The sequence below is a fragment of the Dasypus novemcinctus genome, chromosome 21 (assembly GCF_030445035.2).
Source record: "Dasypus novemcinctus isolate mDasNov1 chromosome 21, mDasNov1.1.hap2, whole genome shotgun sequence".
NCBI classification, from domain to species: domain Eukaryota; kingdom Metazoa; phylum Chordata; class Mammalia; order Cingulata; family Dasypodidae; genus Dasypus; species Dasypus novemcinctus.
In genome coordinates this window covers 45,418,733-45,440,631 of record NC_080693.1, presented here as the reverse complement: position 1 = coordinate 45,440,631, position 21,899 = coordinate 45,418,733, and the positions used below count along the sequence as shown (strand labels likewise).

The following is a 21,899-nucleotide window of genomic DNA, read 5'->3' as shown; positions in this document are numbered from 1 at the left end:
TAGGAAATCAATTAAGATACCTATGGTAGAGAATCATCATTCACTATGATGTTCAATAAAATAATTAGAAGTTTAGTCTGGAAAAATAATTGTTTAAAACAATATGTGTAAATAATGAAAAAGACCCAGTAGATTGTTGGATTGCATATGGCAAGATGCTGGTTTGCATAGTTTCCAAAACTCTAGGATTTGGACTGGAACATGTTGAAGACTTGGACAAGCAGATGCTTTATATATCCTGGGATAGTTTTGTTGCCATTTCTTTGACATCTGTCCCTTCTTATCCATTCTCAGTGCTACTGTCACTGGTAAAAAGCCCCTTATGTCTTTCCCACAGTCTATGGTAATAGTCTTTTTTTTTTTTTCAGGAGGTACTGGAGATTGAATCTGGGGCCACCTACATGTGAAGCAGGTGCTCAACTACTGAGCTAACCGGCTCTGATCCAGGGTAATTTTAATATAGGTCTCTCCAATTGTTCTTCATAACCTCTTAAATGAGCTCTAAGCTTTTCAGCTAAGCAGTCAAAATCCACTGTGAGGGAAGTAGACTTGGCTCAATGAATAGGGCATCCACCTACCACATGGGAGGTCCACGGTTCAAACCCTGGGCCTCCTTGACCCGCGTGGAGCTGGCCCATGCGCAGTGCTGATACGCGCAAGGAGTGCCCTGCCACAGGGGTGTCCCCTGCGTAGGGGAGCCCCACGTGCAAGGAGTGCGCCCAGTAAGGAGAGCTGCCCAGAGCAAAAAAAAGTACAGCCCAAGAATGGTGCTGCACACACGGAGAGCTGATACAAGATGACGCAACCGAAAGAAACACAGATTCCCGGTGCCACTGATAAGGATATAAGCGATCACAGAAGAACACACAGCGAGTGCACAGAGAGCAGACAACGGGGGGTAGGGGAGAGAAATAAATGAAAAATAAATCTTAAAAAAAAGAAAAAAATTCCACTGTGAATTCTAACCTCACTCCTATCTGGCCTGAGTACAAAAGAATGGAGACATCCTCACAAAAATAAGCAACATTCTCCTAGCTCAGCTGCATCCCCACCCCACCCCTGGGCTGCTGCCGGGGCTGAGGCTCCTCTCCCTTTCCTTCTGCTCCATCCTTCACTACTGAGGTCTTACTGATGTACTTCTTAATACAAATAGTGCCAGCTCATGATTCCTCTGAGGCAGACAGTGGGTTAAAATGTTCACATATGTTATCAGAGCAAATCCTCACAACACCCTGTGGACTAGGTACCAGTGGGAACTAGTTAGTGACAATGCCAGGAGGAAGCCCAGGCAGGCTGACTCCCAAACCCGAACTCTTAACCACTGCACTCTGAGGCCCGCTCTGATGTCAGCGCCCACCCGCGACCATGAGGCCTTCTGCGGAGGCCATGCCCTGATCTGTGTTCTCTTGCTCCCAGTGTGCCGTCCCCCTTCTCTAGGAGCCTTGGGTGACGTTACCTGGTGTCACTGGAGCCTCAGGCCTGTGCCTGCACCATCCAAGCTCCTGCTAAGCTGAGAGCATTGATATGTCAAAGCTGACTTTGCCCTTCAGAGCCCTCCTCATGTCACAGCCCTGTGGGGCCCCTGCCCCAGTGGGCAGGATACATTCTCACCCTTTAATGCCAGGGCAACGAAACTCTCCTCTGGTCATCTTATCTCTCCAGATTAAGTACCTCTTTCAGTTTTGTTTTGTTTTTTAAAAGATTTTATTTATTTTTTTATTTCCCCCCACCCCCTTGTTGTTTTACACTTGCTGTGTTCTATGTCTTTAGGATGCACCAGGAACTGAACCCGGGACTTCTGATGTGGGAGGGAAGCACCAATTGCTTGAGCCACCTCCATTCCCTGCTTTTGTTATGTCTCTCACTGTTTTTTCCTCTTGTCTCTTGTTGCATCATCTTGCTGTGTCAGCTTGCTGTGCCTGCCCATCACATCAGCTCGCTGCCTTGCTCATTTTTCTTTAGGAGGCACCGGGAACCTCTGTTCCCTACTTTGTTGTGTCTCTCATTATGCTCTTCTCGTGTCTCTTGTTGCATTCTCTTGCTGTGGCAGCTTGTTGTGCCTGCCTGTCATGCCAGCTCACTGTCTTCTTTAGGAGGCACCGGGATCGAAACCACGGACCTCCCATGTGGCAGGCAGGAGCTCAGTCACCTGAGCCACATCTGCTTCCCTACTTCCTTCAGTTTTAACTTTGAACACCCCATCTTTCTCCCTGTAGTCTAACTGTGGGCCCAGATCTAATGTGAGCAGTGGCCACTTGAATGAACTCAAAATCACCACCACCCCTGAGGGGGTGGTGGGATCTGGGATGGGAGGGAGAAGTATTTTCCATTGGATAACTCTCTGAAATGTTAGGATACATCTCTTCCATTTTCAATTTTTAAAAAGCTAGTTAAAATACACGATTAATTAGCAAAATTCAAATCCCTCCTCCCCTGACTCCCTGGGGCGTGGTTATTAGACAGAGTTTGTAGGATTCCCTGCCGGGAGGCTGCTCCATCTCTCATATGAACAGATTTCCTGGTAGGCCCCAACTCACCAGTCTCCTGAGGTGAGCCCTGCTTAGACTCTGCGCGGACCCCCACTGTCCTGATTTCCTGTAGTTCCCATAAGAACCCTCTAGAACTCACCAAATAGAAACATACCCCCAAATCAGCCCTGTGCTTTCCTTTTTTTCTTTCTTTTTTTTTTAAGATTTATTTATTTATTTCTCTCCCATCCCCCCCCCACCCCAGTTGTCTTCTCTCTGTGTCCAGTTGCTGTGACCACTTCTATCCTTATCAGCAGCACCAGGAATCTGTGTTTCTTTTTGTTGTGTCATCTTGTTGTGTCAGCTCTCTGTGTGTGCGGCGCCATTCCTGGGCAGGCTGTACTTTCTTTCGCCCTGGGCGGCTCTCTTTACGGGGCGCACTCCTTGCGCATGGGGCTCCCCTATGCAAGGGACACCCCTGCATGGCACGGCACTCCTTGCTCGCATCAGCACTGCACATGGGCCAGCTCCACACGGGTCAAGGAGGCCCGGGGTTTGAACCGTGGACCTCCCATGTGGTAGGCAGACGCCCTATCCATTTCTATCTCTTAAATTATCTTTTAATACTCAAGTCCAAGGCCCTTTTCCAGAAATCCCTCACTGAGAACCCAATAAATGAACTCTCTCTCTTCCTGCTCTAAACTCCTCTGTACTTTAAGCCACTTTCCTGGCACTTGTATTGGATTTTTTTTTTTTTTTTTTTTTTTTGCCTACCCAGCATCCCTTTTCACTACCTCAAGTAAGAGGATTGGTCTCCACCTCTTTTCTTCTCTACTTCATCTATGTAATTCTGGTGTGGACATCAAGGACAGTCCTCCATTACACTGGACCAGGGGTGGCTACCCAGCATTGTCAATCATAACACCTACTGCTTTTGGCTCAATGATTGGTGTGGGGTTGGAGACATGTGTCTGAAGCAGGTCAATCAGAGTCTTTCCTTAGGATCCAAATTTATAGAAAGAGGCAGAAAGAAGTTCTCTCTTTTCTCTATGGTCAAAAAATTGACATGGTTTTAGCCAGGAGCTACCTTGATGAGAGAGAGAGAATGAGAGAGAAGGGAAACCAATAATTTTGTTTTGAGTTCCTTGATCTACCACATCCTTCACTGTTACAGAAGCTAAAAAATTTCCTTTATTGCTTAAGCCAGTTTGAATTGGTTGCTGCTACTTGCAACAGAAAGAGCCTGGAATATGAAAAGACCCTCCCCCTATATACCCCCATAATTAGCATGGTTATTTGGGGGCATCTATTTTTTTACCTTCTAGATTACAAGCTCCTTGCTGGCAAAGGCTACATCTTTTTCATATTTGTATCTCCCCAGCACCTAGCACAATGCAATCAACTACATACTAAACACTCAACATTTCTTCTTGTACCTTTTATCTCCACATAAATTTAGCTGGCACCATGTGCAAGGTGGGTGTTTGGCTATAATATATGTTCTGATCTGAATGACAAGACTAGTAGTTAGGGTTCTCTGGTCAAATTAAGCAAGAAAGAAATTTATTGGGAAGATGTGAGGTAGTGCATATATTCATAGGAAAAGCTGCACATCCAGCTTCAGAAAAGATAGGAGACTGGATGGCTCTGAGCATCTTTGGGGAGATCCATCTGGGTCAACTGCTGTGATGAATCAGCTCTGACTCTATTCTAGTCACTCCACCCAAGAGTCTCGTTCCCATGAGAGATTGGCCAAGGCCAAGGTGTCCACTCCTAGTCTGGGAAAGGGGGCAGGGGGTTGGGAGATTTTTCAAAGAAAAATTAAAGGGCTAACACTAGAAGACAAGCCCCTGGACAGTCATGTCTACCTCAGTCACATATTTTATGTAGTTAGATACTATTTAAGTAATTTCTGTAAGTTGGGAATTATGAAAGATAAGGAAACAGGTATAACATATGGTCCCTACTTGCTTTTAAGAATGAGGAAACAAGACTTAACACGTGCAAAAATGAATATAATGAACAAATGAAGGCAGCATAATGTTAGAACTGAATTGAAGGTACAGGTGGTGGGTGTTATAGTAATAAGAGCTTTCTGAAGACTCATGGCCATTTACCAGATGTGCCAAGCATTTTTAGGGCTCTGTGTTTCCTTAGTCTGAAATTTTTTTCTTCCTATCAAAATTCATTTTATCCTGCAAGACTCAACTCAAAGGCCACGTTCTCATGAAGCCTTCTGATTTAGTTTGCTAAAGGCTGCTGGGACCAATGTACCAGAAATGGTTTGATTTTCACAATGGGAATTTATTGAGTTAAAAGCTTACAGGGGAAATGGACTTGGCCCAGTGGTTAGGGCGTCCGTCTACCATATGGGAGGTCCGCGGTTCAAACCCTGGGCCTCCTTGACCCGTGTGGAGCTGGCCCCTGCGCAGCGCTGATGCGCGCAAGGAGTGCCGCGCCACGCAGGGGTGTCCCCCGCGTAGGGGAGCCCCACACGCAAGGAATGCACCCAAAAGGAGAGCCGCCCAGTGCGAAAGAAAGTGCAGCCTGCCCAGGAATGGCGCCGCACACACTTCCCGTGCCGCTGACGACAACAGAAGCGGACAAAGAAACAAGACTCAGCAAATAGACACCTGAGAACAGTCAACCCGGGGAGGGGAGGGGAGGGGAATTAAAAATAAATAAATAAATCTTTAAAAAAAAAAAAATCTTACAGTTCTGGGAAGCGGACTTGGCCCAGTGGTTAGGGCATCGTCTACCACATGGGAGGTCCGCGGTTCAAACCCCGGGCCTCCTTGACCCGTGTGGAGCTGGCCCATGCGCAGTGCTGATGCACACAAGGAGTGCCCTGCCACACAGGGGTGTCCCCCGCATAGGGGAGCCCCACGTGCAAGGAGTGCACCCTGTAAGGAGAGCTGCCCAGCGTGGAAGAAAGTGCAGCCTGCCCAGGAATGGCACTGCACACACGGAGAACTGACACAAGATGACGCAACAAAAAGAAACACAGATTCCCGGTGCTGCTGATAAGGATAGAAGTGGTTACAGAAGAACACACAGCGAATGGACACAGAGAGCAGACAACGAGGGGGGTGGGTAGGGGAGAGAAATAAATGAAAAATAAATCTTAAAAAAAAAAAGAAGTAAATGATGAAACTATTATTGGAAACTGGAGGAAAGGTGATTCATGTTTTAAAGTTACAGAGAACTTAGCAAGATTAACTCCTGGTGTTATGCGGAAGGCAGAATTTGAAAATGGCAAGCATGGGCATTTCGCTGAAGAAATTTCCAAAGTAAACCTGGAGAATGCGGCTTGGCTTCTCCTTGCTGCTTACAGCAAAATGCTAGACAAGAAAGATATACTGAGGAATGGACTGTGGGGCACAAAAGGAAACAGAAACTAATTCTGGAAATTCCAAGCCTCTGGAAATCAATCTCCCAGATGAAAGTGCCCCATTGGGGGCACTTTGAAGATGCAATTATGTCAGAAAGACTTGTGGAAAGTCTTACTGTCTGATGGCTTGGACCCCTGATTCTTGCATGCTAAACCAATGACTTTTTGAGAGAGCTGTATGAACAAAACCACTGTCAGCCTGGAATAAAAGGGACATGGAGAAGAGAGACTGAAGGAGAAACAGCTTTAAGAGGAAAACCATGGAAGCTGAGATCTGGAATTAGGACATCACTTTGGGTCAAGAGAGGAACCCCACCCATGTGTACAGGAAGGTGAGTTTGCCTCAGCAGTTAAAGAGGGTGGATGTTCCCGTCCAATGTTCTGGGAGGGTTTTGCTGTCCCAGGGTACAGAGACGGTGGAGCACATTCCCCAAGGATTAGGGTGGTTAAGGTCAGCACCCCACAGGTCTGAAAGGGGTGGACCTGTCCTCCAAAGGTTAGGGAAGGCCAGGTGGTCACCTCTTTGCTCTGAGAGGGTTGAGCCTGTATGCCAAAGGTTAGGGGAAATGTTGTCTTCACATCTCTGTACGAGGAGGGTTCAGACTCTAACCCAAAGATTGGGTAAGGTGTGGTAATCACCCCAACAGTCTTGGCAGGAGAGGTCTGGAGCTTGGTTGACACCCAGATGCTTGATGAGGGTGGAACCAAGAAAATGGCCATTGGGCAAGCCTGTGGAAAAGGTGGGTTCCCATAAGAACGCAAGAAGAAACCATCATCTTAAGAATAACTCTCAAACTTTGAAATGGAATTGAGGATGCCCTGCAGGTCTACTGAACTGCAGAGAAACTGTGACTCATATTTCTCTCCCAATTTCTTCTTATTGTAATGAAAATGTTTATCCTTTTTCTATCAATTTGTGTATTGGAAGCAGACAAATTGTTTTGCAATTTCAGAGGTCTATAGTAGACAGGACTTTGCCCCAGTACAAATTGTGTTTCTTTAACTGATTGTGATATGATTTAGTACTTGCATATTATCTGATTTAAGGTGTTTTTGAATATTGTTATGTCTTTTTGGAATTCAGAGGGTGAAGTATAGCAATTTGATATTACTGATGAATTCCAAAAAGGAATATTGGATTATGTTTGTAAACTGATCTTTTCCTCTGAGCACATTAGATTATTTTGGATTTATAGGTTTACTTAATTAAGTAATTATGTAAACCTCTTGTGCCAGTAGGGTGTTGAGTCCCCACCCTTTTGTGGGTGGGGACTCACAGATAAGAGGCATGGCAAAGGACAGAGTTGGAGGGATTTCAATGTTGGAGTTTTGATGTTGGAGTTGGATGCTGAAGTCTTAAGCTGGAGCCCTGGGAAGTAAGCTCACAGAGGAAAGAGAAGTCAGCCCCAGGAGGAAAGGAACCTTGAACCCAGATAAAAGCAAGACCCTGGAAGGGAGGAACCCAGGAAGCATAAACCCTCACAGCCATCAGAAGCCATCTTGCTCTAACACGTAGAAATAGACTTTGGTAAGGGAAGTAACTTATGCTTTGTGGCCTGGTATCTGTAAGCTCCTACCCCAAACAAATATTCTTTATAAAAAGCAACTGATTTCTGGTATTTTGCATCAGCACCTCATTGACTAACTAATACACAAGCAGACACAGAAGAACACACAGTGAATGGACAGAGAGAGCAGACAGCGGGGGAACAGAGCAGTAGGGGGAGAAATAAATTTTTAAAATTAAAAAATTAACTAAAATATTAATTAACTAAATTAACTAAAATAAGTATGTATTTAGCATATGATTAATGAGGCCTACTATGTACTAGGCACTGTTTTAGACCCTGGGGACATAGCAGTTACATAAAAAAGATAAAAATCTCTGTGCTTGCAAGCTTATATTCTAGAGACAGAAGCAGATCATAAACAAACAAATAAATACAATACATAGTATATAAGATGGGAGATGGTATAACTGCTCCAAAAAAATAAAATAGAGCAAGGGAAGGGGGACAGGGGTGTATCACCAGCAGAGGGAGGGTGTTATTGTATTAAGTAAAGTGACCAAGGAAGGCTTTACTGATAACGTGCCATTTGGATAAAAACTGTAAGATAGTGAGGGATGAAGCCATGGGGAGAGATATCTGGGGATATGTTTGAGGAATAATAAGGTGGTTAGTGTGGCTGGAGTGTAATGAACAAGGAAGAGAAGAAGAGGTTAGAAGATCATGTAAGAGCTTTAAATCACTGCAAAGATTTTGATTTTTACTTAAGTGGAATGGGAAGCAATAGGAGGATTTTGAGTGTGGGGGAGATATTTTAAAAGGAGCATTCCAGCTGCTGTGTTGGGCATGCATTTTAGGGGTGCAAGGGCAGAGGGGTAATGATGGCAACAGTGGAGGTGATGAGACATGGTAGACACTAGAAGTAGTTTGAAGGTTGAGCCAACAGGCTTTGCTGATACAGAGTATGAGAAAAATAGAGGAGTGATGGGTTTTGAAATTAAAAGCATACAGAAATTGTATAGACAATCTCACTATGAAAAGCAATTTCCCCAACCTCTCCTCTCACACAGTCCCATTTGCCAGAATCAAATTCTTTTTAACAGTTTCCAGTTTAGATTACCTCAAAAGCTCAAGATAACATGTTTGTGGTTAACTCAGCAGCCATTCTCAACTCTCTTCTCATTTACCACCTCCAGCTAAAAAGTTTAGAAGATAAATAAATAATTAAAAAAAAAAACAAAACAAAAATAAAAAAAATAAAAAAATAAAAAGTTTAGAAGATTAGAACTCACTTTCCCAGCCTCCCTTGCAGCTAGGGTGGTTCTGTACCTTGTTCTGGACAAGGAAATGGAAAAAGAAGACAAACCACCTCACACCCACTAGCATGGCTATTATTAAAAAACAAACAAACAAAAACCAAGGGAAAATAACAAGTACTGATGAGACTGCAGAAAAATAGGAACCCATGTGCATTGTTGGTGGGAATGTAAAATCATGTGGAAAATAGATTGGGAGTTCCTTAAAGAATTAAATATAGAACTACAAAATGACCTGGCAATCCCACTTCTAGGTATATACCTCAAAGAATTGAAATCAGGAACTCAAACAGGTATTTGTATACCTATGTTCATAGTAGCATTATTCACAATTGCCATAAGGTGGAAGCAACCCAAGTGCCCATCAATGAAGGAAGAACAGATAATAAAAATGTGGTATATATACACACTGGAATATTATTCACCTATTAAAAGGAATGAAGTTCTGATACATGCCACTACATGGATGAACCTTGAAGATATCCTATTGAGTGGAATAAGTCAGAGACAAAGGGACAGATATATTGTATGATTCCATTTACATGAAATTACTAGAATATGCAAATTCATAGAGACAGAATGTTAGGTACAGGTTACCAGGGGTGGGGGTAGAAATGAGGAGTTAATGCATAATGGGTATAGGGTTTCTGTTTGGGGGTGATGGGAAAGTTCTGGCAAGGGATAATGGTGAGGGAAGTACGACACTGTGAATGTGATTAATCCCACTCAATGGTGTGCTTGGGAATGGTTGGGATTGGAAAGTTTATGTAGTATATATGTTCCTACAATTAAAAAAAAGAAAGAAAGCAATCAGAGACAACAACAGTTAAATGCAATACATGATCCTGGGCTGGATTTAATAATGGAGGAGAAAAGGCCTCAAAGAAATTATTGGACATATGGAAAAATTGGAATATAGACTGTAAGCCTTATATCAATGTTAAATTTCTTGGACTTGAGAACTGTACTTAAGGTAGTTATTTAAGCTGGTATCCTTGTTCTTTGGAAATGAACATGGAAGTGTTAAGCATTTAAGCAGCATGATGTTATAACCTCTCAATGTTTAGATAATAGTTAGAGAGTATAATAGATAGAGTTATATAGAGATAGATATAGGTAGGTAGATAGATAGATAGATAGATAGATAGATAGATAGATAGATAGATAGATAGATAGATAGATAGATAGATAGACTAATATGGCAAATGTAGGGAAGCAGATGTAGCTCAAGCAATTGGGCTTCCCCCTACCACGTGGAGGTCCCTGGTTCAGTTCCCAGTGACTCCTAAAGAAGCAAGCAAGCTGGCAAAACCAGCAGGTGTGGCAAGCTGACACAACAAGAGACACAAGAAGAAAAACATAACGAGAGGCACAACAAAGCAGGAAGCAGAGGTTCCCAGTGCCTCCTAAAGAAGATGAGCAAGACAGTGAGCTGATATGACAGGCAGGCGCAGCAAACTGATGCAACAGGATGACGCAACAAGAGACACAAGAAGAAAAACGCAATGAGAGACCCAACAAAGAAGGGAACGGAGGTGGCTCAAGTGATTAGACCGCCTCCGTCCCATATCAGAGGTCTCAGGTTTGGTTGCCAGTGTCTCCTAAAGAAACAAGGAAGACAAAGAGACATAGCCAGAGGTGCAAACAATGAGGAGGTGGGAAGAAATAAATAAAATAAATATTTAAAATATATATATGGCAAATGTAGCAAATGTAGCAAATGTAGCAAAAGATGGTGGAGCTGCATGGGGGGTTTGGGGAGTTCTCTCTATGGGTTTTGTATATTTTTTGGCAAATGTCCTGTAAGTTTGAAATTATTTCAAAATAAAAAGTTAAAAAAAAAAAAAGAAATCTGCAATGGTGAGGGACTTTTTGTTTCTTCATAAAAGAAACAGATCACAGCTCATGCTCCCCCTTTCACCTCCATCATGCTTTGACCGTGGATCTGATAAGTGGAGCTATAGCAGGCACCTTGAAACTGGAAAGCGATCAGCATGAAGACAAAAGACCAATATAATAAAGATGCCTGAGCAGAAAGAGAGAAAATGTGCAAGTCCTTGATGGCATCTTAGAGGAATGGAATCAGTTGCAATATGCACCTGTCTCCAGTTCTGAGCTATAACTGTCAGTGTTTCTTAAAGTCAGGAGTTTTCCAAGTGTGGTCTGTGAACCAGTAGCAGCCTGGTATCACCTGGGATCTTGTTAAAAGGCAAAAATAACTCTCACACTCCACTCTAGATCTACTGAATCAGAAATAAATGAATGAATAAATAAACAAAGCCCTGGCCCCCTTCCTCAAGGCAGGACAACTTTGAAGGGCTATCCAAGCTTTAGACCTGCCTCTAGGGTCCTCTGAAGCCTCACAGTTCAGCTTCTCCCTCTTCCCAAGACAGCTTTCCTCACCTTTCATACATGCTGTTCCCCAGATAGAATGGACAGATTTAGCAAATATATTAAATACAGGACACCCACTTAAATTTGAATTGCAGATAAGCAAGAATAATCTTTTGGTATAAGCATGTCCCAAATATTGCATTATTTGTTTGTTTATCTGCAATTCAAATTTAACTGGGCATACTGTACTTTTGTCTGGCAACACTATTCCTAGAGCACTTCCCCATAAACTTCCTGCATGTAAATCTCGGAGTCTCAGAGTCTGTTTCCCAGGGAATCCAAACTATGATAGTGGGTACCAGGAGTTATGAAACACAGACTCTGAAAAGGAATTATGGAGTTATTTCATTCAACAGTCAGCTCGCGATGAAGACTTGTCACTAGTGTAGGTGTTAATCCTTGTCAAGTGGTTGTGGTACAATTGTGGTTAAAACTTTCACCAGTCACTAAACTGAAATGGAAGATGGGTGGAAAGGGATGCACTGGAGGGGAATTTGAGAGTTTCAGGAGAAAGAGTAATTATATAAGGACTTTGAAATTGGATGACTGTTATTCAGAGCAATAGATGCTTTGGAGAAAGATAATGAAAGGGTGATTAATCACAGATACAGGGTAAAGTGTGAAAGCAGAGGCCCTCTGTGGCAGCATATTAAAAGAGACCCTCATTGCCTCCAGCTGGAGGGCAGAAAAAGTTGGGGAGCAGGAGCAGGACTTAATTATGAGAGTAGCAGAGGTCCAAAAAGGTTGAATTCTCTACCTTGTCAAGTCTGTTATGCTAAGGTCAGGGCCTTGACTTGGAAGGAGTGGGAATTTTGGATGGGGGCATTTGGGTCAATACACTGAAAATTCCTCTGAATCCTCTGAGTCTGCAAAAGTAGCCCACTCTTCCCTATTAAAGGTTAGCACTTCCCCCTTGCTTGTAGATGATGCAGGGGATTCTGCCATATAGGACAAACCATGTCCTGTTTAGGATCTATTCCCATCTCCTCTCCTGGCCACTAAGCCAATAACTAGTGTCAAGTCACAACATAATCCAGCAAGGGAAGTACTGGGCCCACTGAGGGAGCAAATGGACTATACTCCAAAGGAAGACTGTATAAGGTTGGATAAGTGCATGTTTGTCCATATGGTACCAATATCTGGTGTTAAAAGATTTGACATCTGTCAGGAATCCTGAGAAATGGTGATATTAAGCTGCTGGGTTGCCTCTTAGAGACTTGAAAAAAGTGATCGTCCAGTCTAAGTGAATAGAAATATCAGAACTTACCATGGCATATGATGCAGGAAGGGAAAAAAGGCAGAGAGAAGTGAATACATTAGAGTGGATACTCTGTAAAATGCCAGAAAACCCACCAGCCAGCTATGTTCCATGTGAGGACCCAGAGGACACTCTGTTCACCAAAGCAATAGGAATACACCACCAAAGAGGCACCAGCATTTTTAGGACTCAACATCCTTTAGGCCAATGTTGATGGAAGGTAATGCTCTTACAAATTGGGCTCCCTAACAGCAATGGGGCAGATGGGATCCCAGATGGGCAAGGTGGGCACAATTATCAAAATGAACGGCAACATGATCGAGGCAGCCCAGGGCCCTCATCCAAAGAGAGCTAAGAAGATGGTTAATAAGAACATGACATTCCTAGGGGGCAAGTTAGATGGACATCCAAAAAGGAAATTATTCATTCTATACCAAAAGAAACCAAGATGGATGACCGGAAGTCTGAGGGAAGCTACCCCAATAACCCAGAACCCATTGACTGAAGGAGACGCCAAGTGTCCAAGAAGCCCCATAGCAAATAGATATGATCATGATTCCCTCAGTCCTTCTCCAAAGAAACCTATTGCCATTTCCTCAGGAAAGGGTAGTACACAGACATTTTGAGGACTGTTGGATACAAGGTCTGAGTTGCCATTTTATACCAGGAGACCTGTGGTTTCATCATGGCTTCCCTGTTAGGCTGAGGATGTATGGGGTAGGTAATAAATGGACTCTGTAGCTCAGGTGCAGCTCACACAAGGCCCAGAGACGCACGTAATGGTCATTTCCTCACTAAACATACTTGGGAGTTGGTAGAATTCCCAAATTGCTATTAGGGTCCAGGATTTTACCTTCCTTATAAGCTAATAATTTAGCCTGTTACTCTTTCATGGATCTTCACAGACATCATGAGACTCCAGGGTCAGAGAAAAAGGACTTTTTTGTACAACAAGCAGCATCAGCTTCATGTTTGTGTCAGTTCCACCTTGTCCCCTCCCCCCACCCCAATTCCTACAGGGGTGATTAAGAGGGCCCCAGCTATATGCCTGCATATGCAATGGATCACATTACAGGAAAAGATCATGTATCTTGGGGAATCTACCAGTTTTTATAGTAAGCAGTAGGCCAGTGGTCTCCTTGTCTTGGAGGCAGAAGTTACTTCATCTCTCAAAGCTGCTTGTTGTAAACACAACCCTGAGAAATCTCCCAGATAGAGAGTAGTTAGGGCCTTGCATTCTTCGCATACCCAGCAAGAACATGCAGGGATATTCAGGACCCAAGGCAGATTGCCTCTCCCAACGACTGGTTCTTTGGACTATAAGGTGAGGGCTAGTATAGTAGGGAAGACCAAGTAGAAGCTTCTGAAACTGCACCACACTGCCCTATCCTAGAGAGTAAATAAAGAACAATATCACACTCCAGGAAGCATGGCAGAGATCAAAGCCATCCTCAGAGACTTAACAGATGCAGAGGTGATGTTTCCCATCATATCCTCATTTATTCACTAGTCTGGTCTCAACAAAAAATGACAAAGATCTTAAAGAATGATAAACTCACCCAAATAATAGACCCAATTGCAGGTGCCATGTTAGATGTGGTAATTTTTCTAGAACAGATTGACGTTGCCTCAGGTATGACATCTAGCCATTAATCTGGTGAATACATTCTTATCCATCTCTATTCAGAAAAAGTTCACATTCACATGGGATGCAAAAGTTTAGGTAAGGGGCGGTGGTGATGGCAGCACAACATTATAAAAGTAATTAATGTCATTGTATTATACAACGAATATGGGTAAAATGGTAAGTTTTATCTTACATATGTGTTACCACAATAAAATAAATATACATGTGTTTTTAAAAAGCAAGCCATGATTGGAACAAAGATGAGAATGGAACATAAACCAGGATTTATGACTAATCCACTCCGTGTACCAAGGTCCAAAATAGAGATAAAATAAAACAGAGAGAATAAAATAGAGTCTAATTCCTGACTCTCAGTTCTATTCTATTGATCTATGTCTGATTTTCTGATCTATGACCATGATATATTTTTTCCATTTATTTAGATCTTAATTCTGTGATCAGTGTTTTGTAGTTTTTAGCATACAAATATTGTTCATATTTTGTTAGGCTTATTCCTGAATATTTCATGTTCTTGGTGCTATTTTACATGGCACTTTAAAAAAATTTTTCATTTCCAATTATTCTTTGCAAGTATATAGGAATATAATTAATTTTTGTACGTTACCTTGTATCCTGCCACCTTGTTAAATTCACTTGGTCTTGTAAGCTTTTGCTTACATTCTTTGGAATTTTCTATGTAGATGATCATGTTGTCTGCTGCAGATTACTCTTTGAATGGCAAGACCTTAAACTAATATTAGGCAAGGTTCTGTTTCTTGCGCTGAAATTTTTTAATTTTTAAAATTTTATTTATTTCTCTCCCCTTCCCCTCAGCCCCCAGCAGTTGTCTGTTCTCTGTGTCTATTTGCTGCATCTTCTTCTTTGTCTGCTTCTGTTGTAGTCAGCGGCATGGGAATCTGTCTCTTTTTGTTGCATCATCTTGTTGTGTCAGCTCTCTGTGTGTGTGGCGCCATTCCTGGGCAGGCTGCACTTTCTTTTGCACTGGGCAGCTCTCCTTATGGGGTGCACTCCTTGCACATGGGGCTCCCCTACACGGGGGCACCCCTGCGTGGCAGGGTACTCCTTGCGCACATCAGCACTGAGCGTGGGCCAGCTGCACACAGGTCAAGGAGGCCCGGGTTTGAACTGCGGACCTCCCATGTGGTAGACGGACGCCCTAACCACTGGGCCAAGTCTGCTTCCCTGAAAGCATTTCTAACTGAAACAATTCTTGTACTTTGTTTCATGACTTGCTAACTTTTGACAATATATATTGACTGCCCCACATGACAGAAGAGGATTTAGTTCACTTATAACTATCTGTCTTCTCTTCCTCGCAGCAATCTCTCTAGGACTTCTGAGTCTCAGGCCTCTTAACCACTGCCAGGTCATACTGGCTCCCTCTTCACCGGAGCCCTCAGTGCATATTCCTGCTATAACCTCCCTCACTCTGCTTCATCAGTCAGTACCATCTTTCCACCTGTGTTTCGTCTTCCAAAAATTCGAGGAAATTTCTTGTTTGCTAATGGCTCTTGTAGAGGAATATTAGTTATGTCCCCAAGATCTTTTTCCTTCATAACAGAGCTCCAATATTTTAAGTGGACATGTGGTCACCCAGAAAAAAGGACCCATCCCTCTTCTTCCTTCCAGCTAGGTGCAGCACAGTGACAAAGTTTTGGCCAGTGGGATATAAGCCAAGTGTCATTTCACTAAGAAGCATCTGGGAAGGGTGCACCTTTCTTCATCCTTTTCTCTTGTTGGCAGGGTTGTCAGGTTACCGGCGAAAATTCCAGCAGCCATCTTGGATCATGATCTTGAGAATAGAAACAAAGCCAAGCAAGAAAATAAGGAGCCCGAGGAACCTAACAGGAATGTCCACCTCTGAATTTCTGGGACATAAGAAAGAAATAAACTTCTATCTTATTTAAAACACTGTTATTTTTGGATTTTTCTGTTATTCGAGATGAACTTAATCCTCTCTTAATCCTATCTTACAGAGCTCTCATTCTCTTTATTGTGCTTTTAATACCTTTTAAAAATTCCCTTACTATAATTTTAAGGAAACCAAAAGGAAAGTAATTAAACTTATGGGTCTCATTAGCTATCTTGGATCTGAACCCTAGATTATTCTTTTTTTTTTAAGATTTATTTATTTTTTTAATTTATTTCTTCCCCTCCCCCCCCCCCCAGTTGTCTGCTCTCTGTGTCCATTTGCTGTGCATCCTTCCGTGTCCGCTTGTATTCTTGTCAGCAGCACAGGGAATCTGTGTCTCTTTGTTTGCATCAGCTTGCTCCATCAGCTCTCTGTATGTGCCATGTCACTCCTGGGCAGACTGTGCTTTTCTTGTGCTGGGTGGCTCTCCTTACGGGGTGTACTCCTTGCACGTGGGGCTCCCCTATGCAGGGGACACCCCTGTGTGGCACAGCACTCCTTGCGTGCATCAGCACTGCGCATGGGCCAGCTTATCATTTGGGTCAGGAGGCCCTGGGTTTGAACCCTGGAACTACCATGTGGTAGGCGGACACTCTATCCATTGAGCCAAATCTACTTCCCTCTAGATTAGTCTTTAAAACAATTAAATATTATAAAAATATTAAGATGGCAAGGAGGGAATTCAAAAAAGCAAGAGTCATCTACTTCCCACTGTCCTACTACCTCACAAATCAATTGGTTTTCTACTGGCCCTTCCAGGTTTAATCACAATTTTATTCTCTGCTTTTTCTTTTTATCATCAGCATTTCCATAAGCTACCTTGTGCTTCTAATTATAATTTTAAAATGTTGCATTCTATTAAGTGTATGTATCACAGTTGACTAAATGTTTCCTCTATTTCTGTTTAGTAAAGGGTAAATTCTCAGGAGCGGGATTTCTGAGTCCAAGAATTTGAACATTTCTATAGGTATTAAAATGTATTGTCAAATTGTACTCCAAAAAAAGTACAGAATTTCTGGGCAGTAAAATTCAATTCTGTATAATACACCATCTACTACACTGCTCTGAAGAACTGAATTCATATAGTTAAAGGAGAAAGAATTCAGATAGGATAAAGCTGAAGTAATTGTCTTAGTTTGCCAGAACTGCCAGGACAAACACCACAGACTGATTGGCTTAAACAACAGCAATTTCTTATCTCAAAGTTTTGGAGGTTAGGTCCAAAATCAAAGTATCACCAGCCCATGTTTCTCCAAGAGTCTGCAGTGTTCTGGTGCTGACTTGCCAGCCATCCTTGGAGTTGCTTGGCTTGTAGATGCATCTCAGCCACCATCACTTGGCAATCTCTCTCTCCTTCTCTGGCTTCTCTTGTGTTTTTGAATGACTGACTGCATCCAAATTTCCTCACTTATAAGTACTCCCATCCCACCTTGATTTAATTTGGCCTCATCTAAATAGGATCTTGAAAGATCCTATTGACAAATGAGTCCATACCCACAGGACTGGAGGTTAAGACTTGAACAGGTCTTTGTGGGGGACATGATTCAATCTACCATAATAATGGCTATAAATATGGCTGTGTTTGAATGAATTGGAGGAAGGGACTTGAGAGAGGAAAGGTGGGTAGACTAGGAGATAGGGAACTAGGGAGACCACTTTGAAATTATTGCATTATTCCAGAAATGAGAAGATTGATGTCACAGAAAATTTGATGAAAACTTCCAGGTTAATAGCAGCAGTTGAGTTGGGTTTAATATGCCTTCTCTCAACTTCTTTGAAAACGCCCAAAGAAATAAACAAAAAAAGTAAAGATACACATACACACAAAAAAATTGGAAATGATAGTATAAATTTATTTATTTATTTTTGATAGTATAAATTTAAAAATGAAAGGCTCAGTTCATTTTTTTAAAGGATTTTATTTTATTTATTTCTCCCCACTGCCCCATTGTTTGCACTTGCTGTGTCTGCTTGTCTTACTTGTTTCTTTAGGAGGCACCAGGAACTGAACCCAGGGCCTCTGATATGGGAGGGAGGTGCTTAATTGCTTGAGCCACCTCTATTCCCTGCTTTTTTGTGTCTTTCATTGTGTTTTTCTTCTTGTGTCTCTTGTTGTGTTATCCTGTTGCATCAGCTTGCCACGCCTGCCTGTCACATCAGCTCGCTGTCTTGCTTGTCCTCTTCAGAAGGCACTGGGAACCTCTGCTCCCTGCTTTGTTGTGTCTCTCATTATGTTTTCCTTCTCGTGTCTCCTGTTGCATCAGCTTGCCATGCCTGCTCGTCACACCAGTTCACTGTCTTCTTTAGAAGGCACCAGGAACAAAACCAGAGACCTCCCATGTGGTAGGAAGATGTGCAATCACTTGAGCCACATCTGTTTCTCAAGGGTCAGTTCTTTGTACTAATTGCATCCTGATTTGGTTGGACCAAGAAACTCTCAGTAATTCTTTTCTGACCCTGCATGCATGTAAGAATAAAGGAAATACTGACTCACCATCATCTGTCCCACCATCAGACTTACTCCAGGATGGAGGGACTTAATTGGCCAGCAAGGTGAAAAGTCATTTTACAACCTCAGGGGAATGGTGGAGGTGAGGTGGTCAAAGAGGACTTTGGCCATAATTCTAATGCTTAATTTTCCCCAGAGAGGATGTGTTTAGATAGTACTCATGTACTTCAAAAAATCACTGGACAAAACAAAGCCCACAAGTAGCTGGGTACACATTACTACATTTTCCACTAATTTTTAAGCCTTACAGTTTTTCCTGGCTCTCTTACCAGTCTTGCATGGAATACTCTTTCCTGACTCATCTTACATCCCATCTCAGAGAAATGACCTGCCCAAGGCTCATGCAAAGACCTAAGGAATTCAAGACATTTTGCCATTAAAACATCTGTTCTGGCTTCCCCTGTCACAGCCATTACCCATCAGACTCTGGTAGGTGGGCAAAGTAATGGGGTATCTGACCTCTGGGGTCCAGTTCTTGCTTCCTCCTTCCTTCTCCACAGCTGACATAACTGGAAAGTGCTTTCTGGTCCTATCAGGGCACTTCCTCACATTCAGACTCTGAGAGAATGAGAGCACTTGAGAGAAGAATCCAGCTATTCAAGCTACTACATCTTCTCACTAGGCATAAAATTATCACTTGAATAATCAGTAATCTGTCTCTGAGAGAGCAATTTACAAAATGTTCCTTTAAGCCAGAAACTTTTCTAAAGAGGTCAACATCTCTAGCAGAATAAATGCTGTGCTTAAGTCAAAACCCAATATTTAAGACAAAAAACAGCATCTTAAAACGATTGTATAATGTATTTTTACCACAGTTCACCCAGAAGAGAACAAAAGGAGATGGTCTTAGGTTTAGAATTGCTAAAAGGAAGAACCTTCTCAAAATACAGAGTATATATGGGAACAGGTTATTAGAGAAAGCTTCCTTGGGAATCTTTAAAAATAGAATGTACAATCATTCCTGAATGGTTTGGCTGCAGTCCTGGTTAGAAGCAAGAACTGAAATAAGTGCTCTCCTGAGGTCCCCCCTGGTTTGTTTGATCTACACTTTCTGACAACCCCTGCCCCTGCCCCCCGCCCACTGCCTTTATCACAGGTCAACATAGTGTGACAGAGATGTGGAGGCTGATGGAGAGGTAGATAATGGTGGTGACGTTTGGCATTACTTCACCACGGGTATTGAGAAGAAATGATTAAGGTGCTCCATCAGACCACAAACTGAGCAGTTAATGTACACAGGCAGTAAAGTATAATCCTTCACTTATGTCTAGAATCTTGATGGATCAAACTAAGGAAAATAGTTACTCTACCCACAAAGGTCTATGGAAACACTGGGACTCCAATTTGAAGATAACATCAATCAGAACACAACAATAGGCATTTTTTTCTTCACACTCCTACAGGATATCCAACTCATTCAAATTCTAGTATAAATGACATTTTTTAAAAGTGTTTTGTCTGTGGTGTACACTTATTGGAAAATTTATGGAATATGTGTAGCTGGCATAAATCTCATGATACAGATCAGGTTTGCAAGAAATGTGCCTTTCTTCATTTTTTGGTAACTTAATTTCTCTTTTGAGTGTCATTCTGTCAAGTGGCAGATACTAAATCAGTCAATTCAAGGTCCGCACTGCTTTTTCCCTCATGGTTGCGCCTGAGACCTGGGGGCTTACATACGGCCACAGCGTCAGGGTAGGGGAATTGTTCATCAGTCCACACTGCAATTGCCCATATTTTCTGTCTGATTCCTCTGTCATAGGCCCAGGTAGCTGTTATGTCGTCCCTCCTCCTGACTGCAGGACCTTTCCAGATAAACTCTCTCTGTTTCCATGCTTCCCTCACCATTCCTGAACTGCAGAAAGTTAGGGAGGGTGTTTAGCCCCTGCCCCAGGTATATGTTACTCTCAGGGGTGTGGGAAGCATTTTGCTTCTCCCCATACCACACTGAGGCCTGAGGGGATGCTTTGAAACTGCCCCTGCCCCGCCTGTCAAGCACACAACCCAGACATTTCTTAGTGCCCTCACCGGGCTGGGTAAGGGCCCTGGTACCTTGAGGCCGACCTGGACTCTCTTTGGAGATGCAGCGTGGGTTCCCCTGACCTTGGATTCCTCACACCCCTCTGGTCTGAGGGGAGACTGCGGAAGGACCCTGACCCTGTCTCAGGAACCCACCAGCGTCTAAATTGTCTTCTTCCCCTATGATTCTCTCTCTTCCTCCTTCCAGACCAAGTAAATTTCATTTAGTCTCAGGGGTAGTACTCACAGATCTTCCAAATTGGTCATACTCTGAGATCTTCAGAATTTGGGTTTATCGTACTTAAGAATCCAGTTCTGCTATAACAGTCTTTCCCTGAGGTAATTAATGCCTTAGAGTATAGATTTAGATGAGGTATAAAGGAACTGCCAGGAATTAGAAGAGGTCTGTTAATGTATCAAAATATGGTGCCACTCTACTGCTCTTTAATGATGAGAGGCAGCGAGAGGTGGGTTTCGGTCTCGGGTGAGAAGTACCGTGCCCCTTCATGCTCTCAGGGGCAGCGTGTGGAAAGCATCCAGCTCTTTCTTGTGATCCAGCACCATTTCAGGTCTTACAGCACTCACAGGTGTTCTCGCTACAGGTGTTCATCATCTGAGGTCTCCTTCGTCTGCACCTGGAAAACACCCTCCCAAGGAACAGGAGAGGCACTCTCCCTCCCCTTCAGGGGTGAGTTAGGGCACGGGACTCCTCAACCTTGAGAGGGAGTCTCAGAGGGTGCGTGATAATTGCCCACTTACCCTCAGTTGGAAAATTGGAAAGAAAAAGTAGAAATAAGTGAAATCTCTTCTACCTTGGAAATTAGTTCTTTCAACAGATTGTGTTAGCACTTGAAATCACTGCCTTAACTACTAAAATTGATTAAATTAGCAGGTCTGTATTTTGCCAAGACTTTTATAGGCTTTTTCCTTCTTCACAACAAATTAAAGCCTGGCTTAGACAGGAGTGGAGTAGCCTGGATTCGCTTCTCTTTCTGTCGCTGTTCCTGGGAGCACTGGTGTGGCAAGCTTTTGAAGGCTTTAAAAAAAACAGAAAAACTTAACTCTTGATTACTACCCCTTATGTGTCTTATTCCAGGACTGCAGTGTGGGGGAGTGGGAGGAAAACTGATGTGACAGTGACAAGTTTCATAAACATTTGTAATTTGGAGTTTTAAATCACTGCTTTGCAGAAGCCTATTATTATAAGAAATAGAATGATTTCATTTCAAAGGTAATGCTGGATCTTTGATATTATGTTAATGAGTTAAATAAAACATTTCATGATATAAATGTGAGGCCAAGTGCAAACTAACAGATTTAAAGCAAAAAATTTAGTTCTAATGCATTTTTGCATAAAACATAACTGTTTGCAATACTATATTCACTATTCAAAAAGGTAACACTCAATATAATCTAGAAAAGATAAAATGCTCAACTTAAATAATACAAAAGGGAGCAGTAGAGTGATGAAGAAAT

General features: G+C 42.6%; 1 protein-coding gene across 1 annotated transcript in view; it reads left to right on the top strand.

Moving 5' to 3' along the window:
- The window catches only part of RPS6KB1 (ribosomal protein S6 kinase B1), a 141,224-nt gene extending 125,369 nt beyond the window's left edge, over positions 1-15,855 (top strand). Inside the window, exon 15 of the mRNA XM_071210886.1 lies at positions 15,727-15,855. Coding sequence (XP_071066987.1) covers positions 15,727-15,847 — 121 coding nt within the window. The 3' untranslated portion in view covers positions 15,848-15,855. The remainder of the gene's footprint in view (positions 1-15,726) is intronic.
- The last annotated feature ends 6,044 nt before the right edge of the window (positions 15,856-21,899 follow it).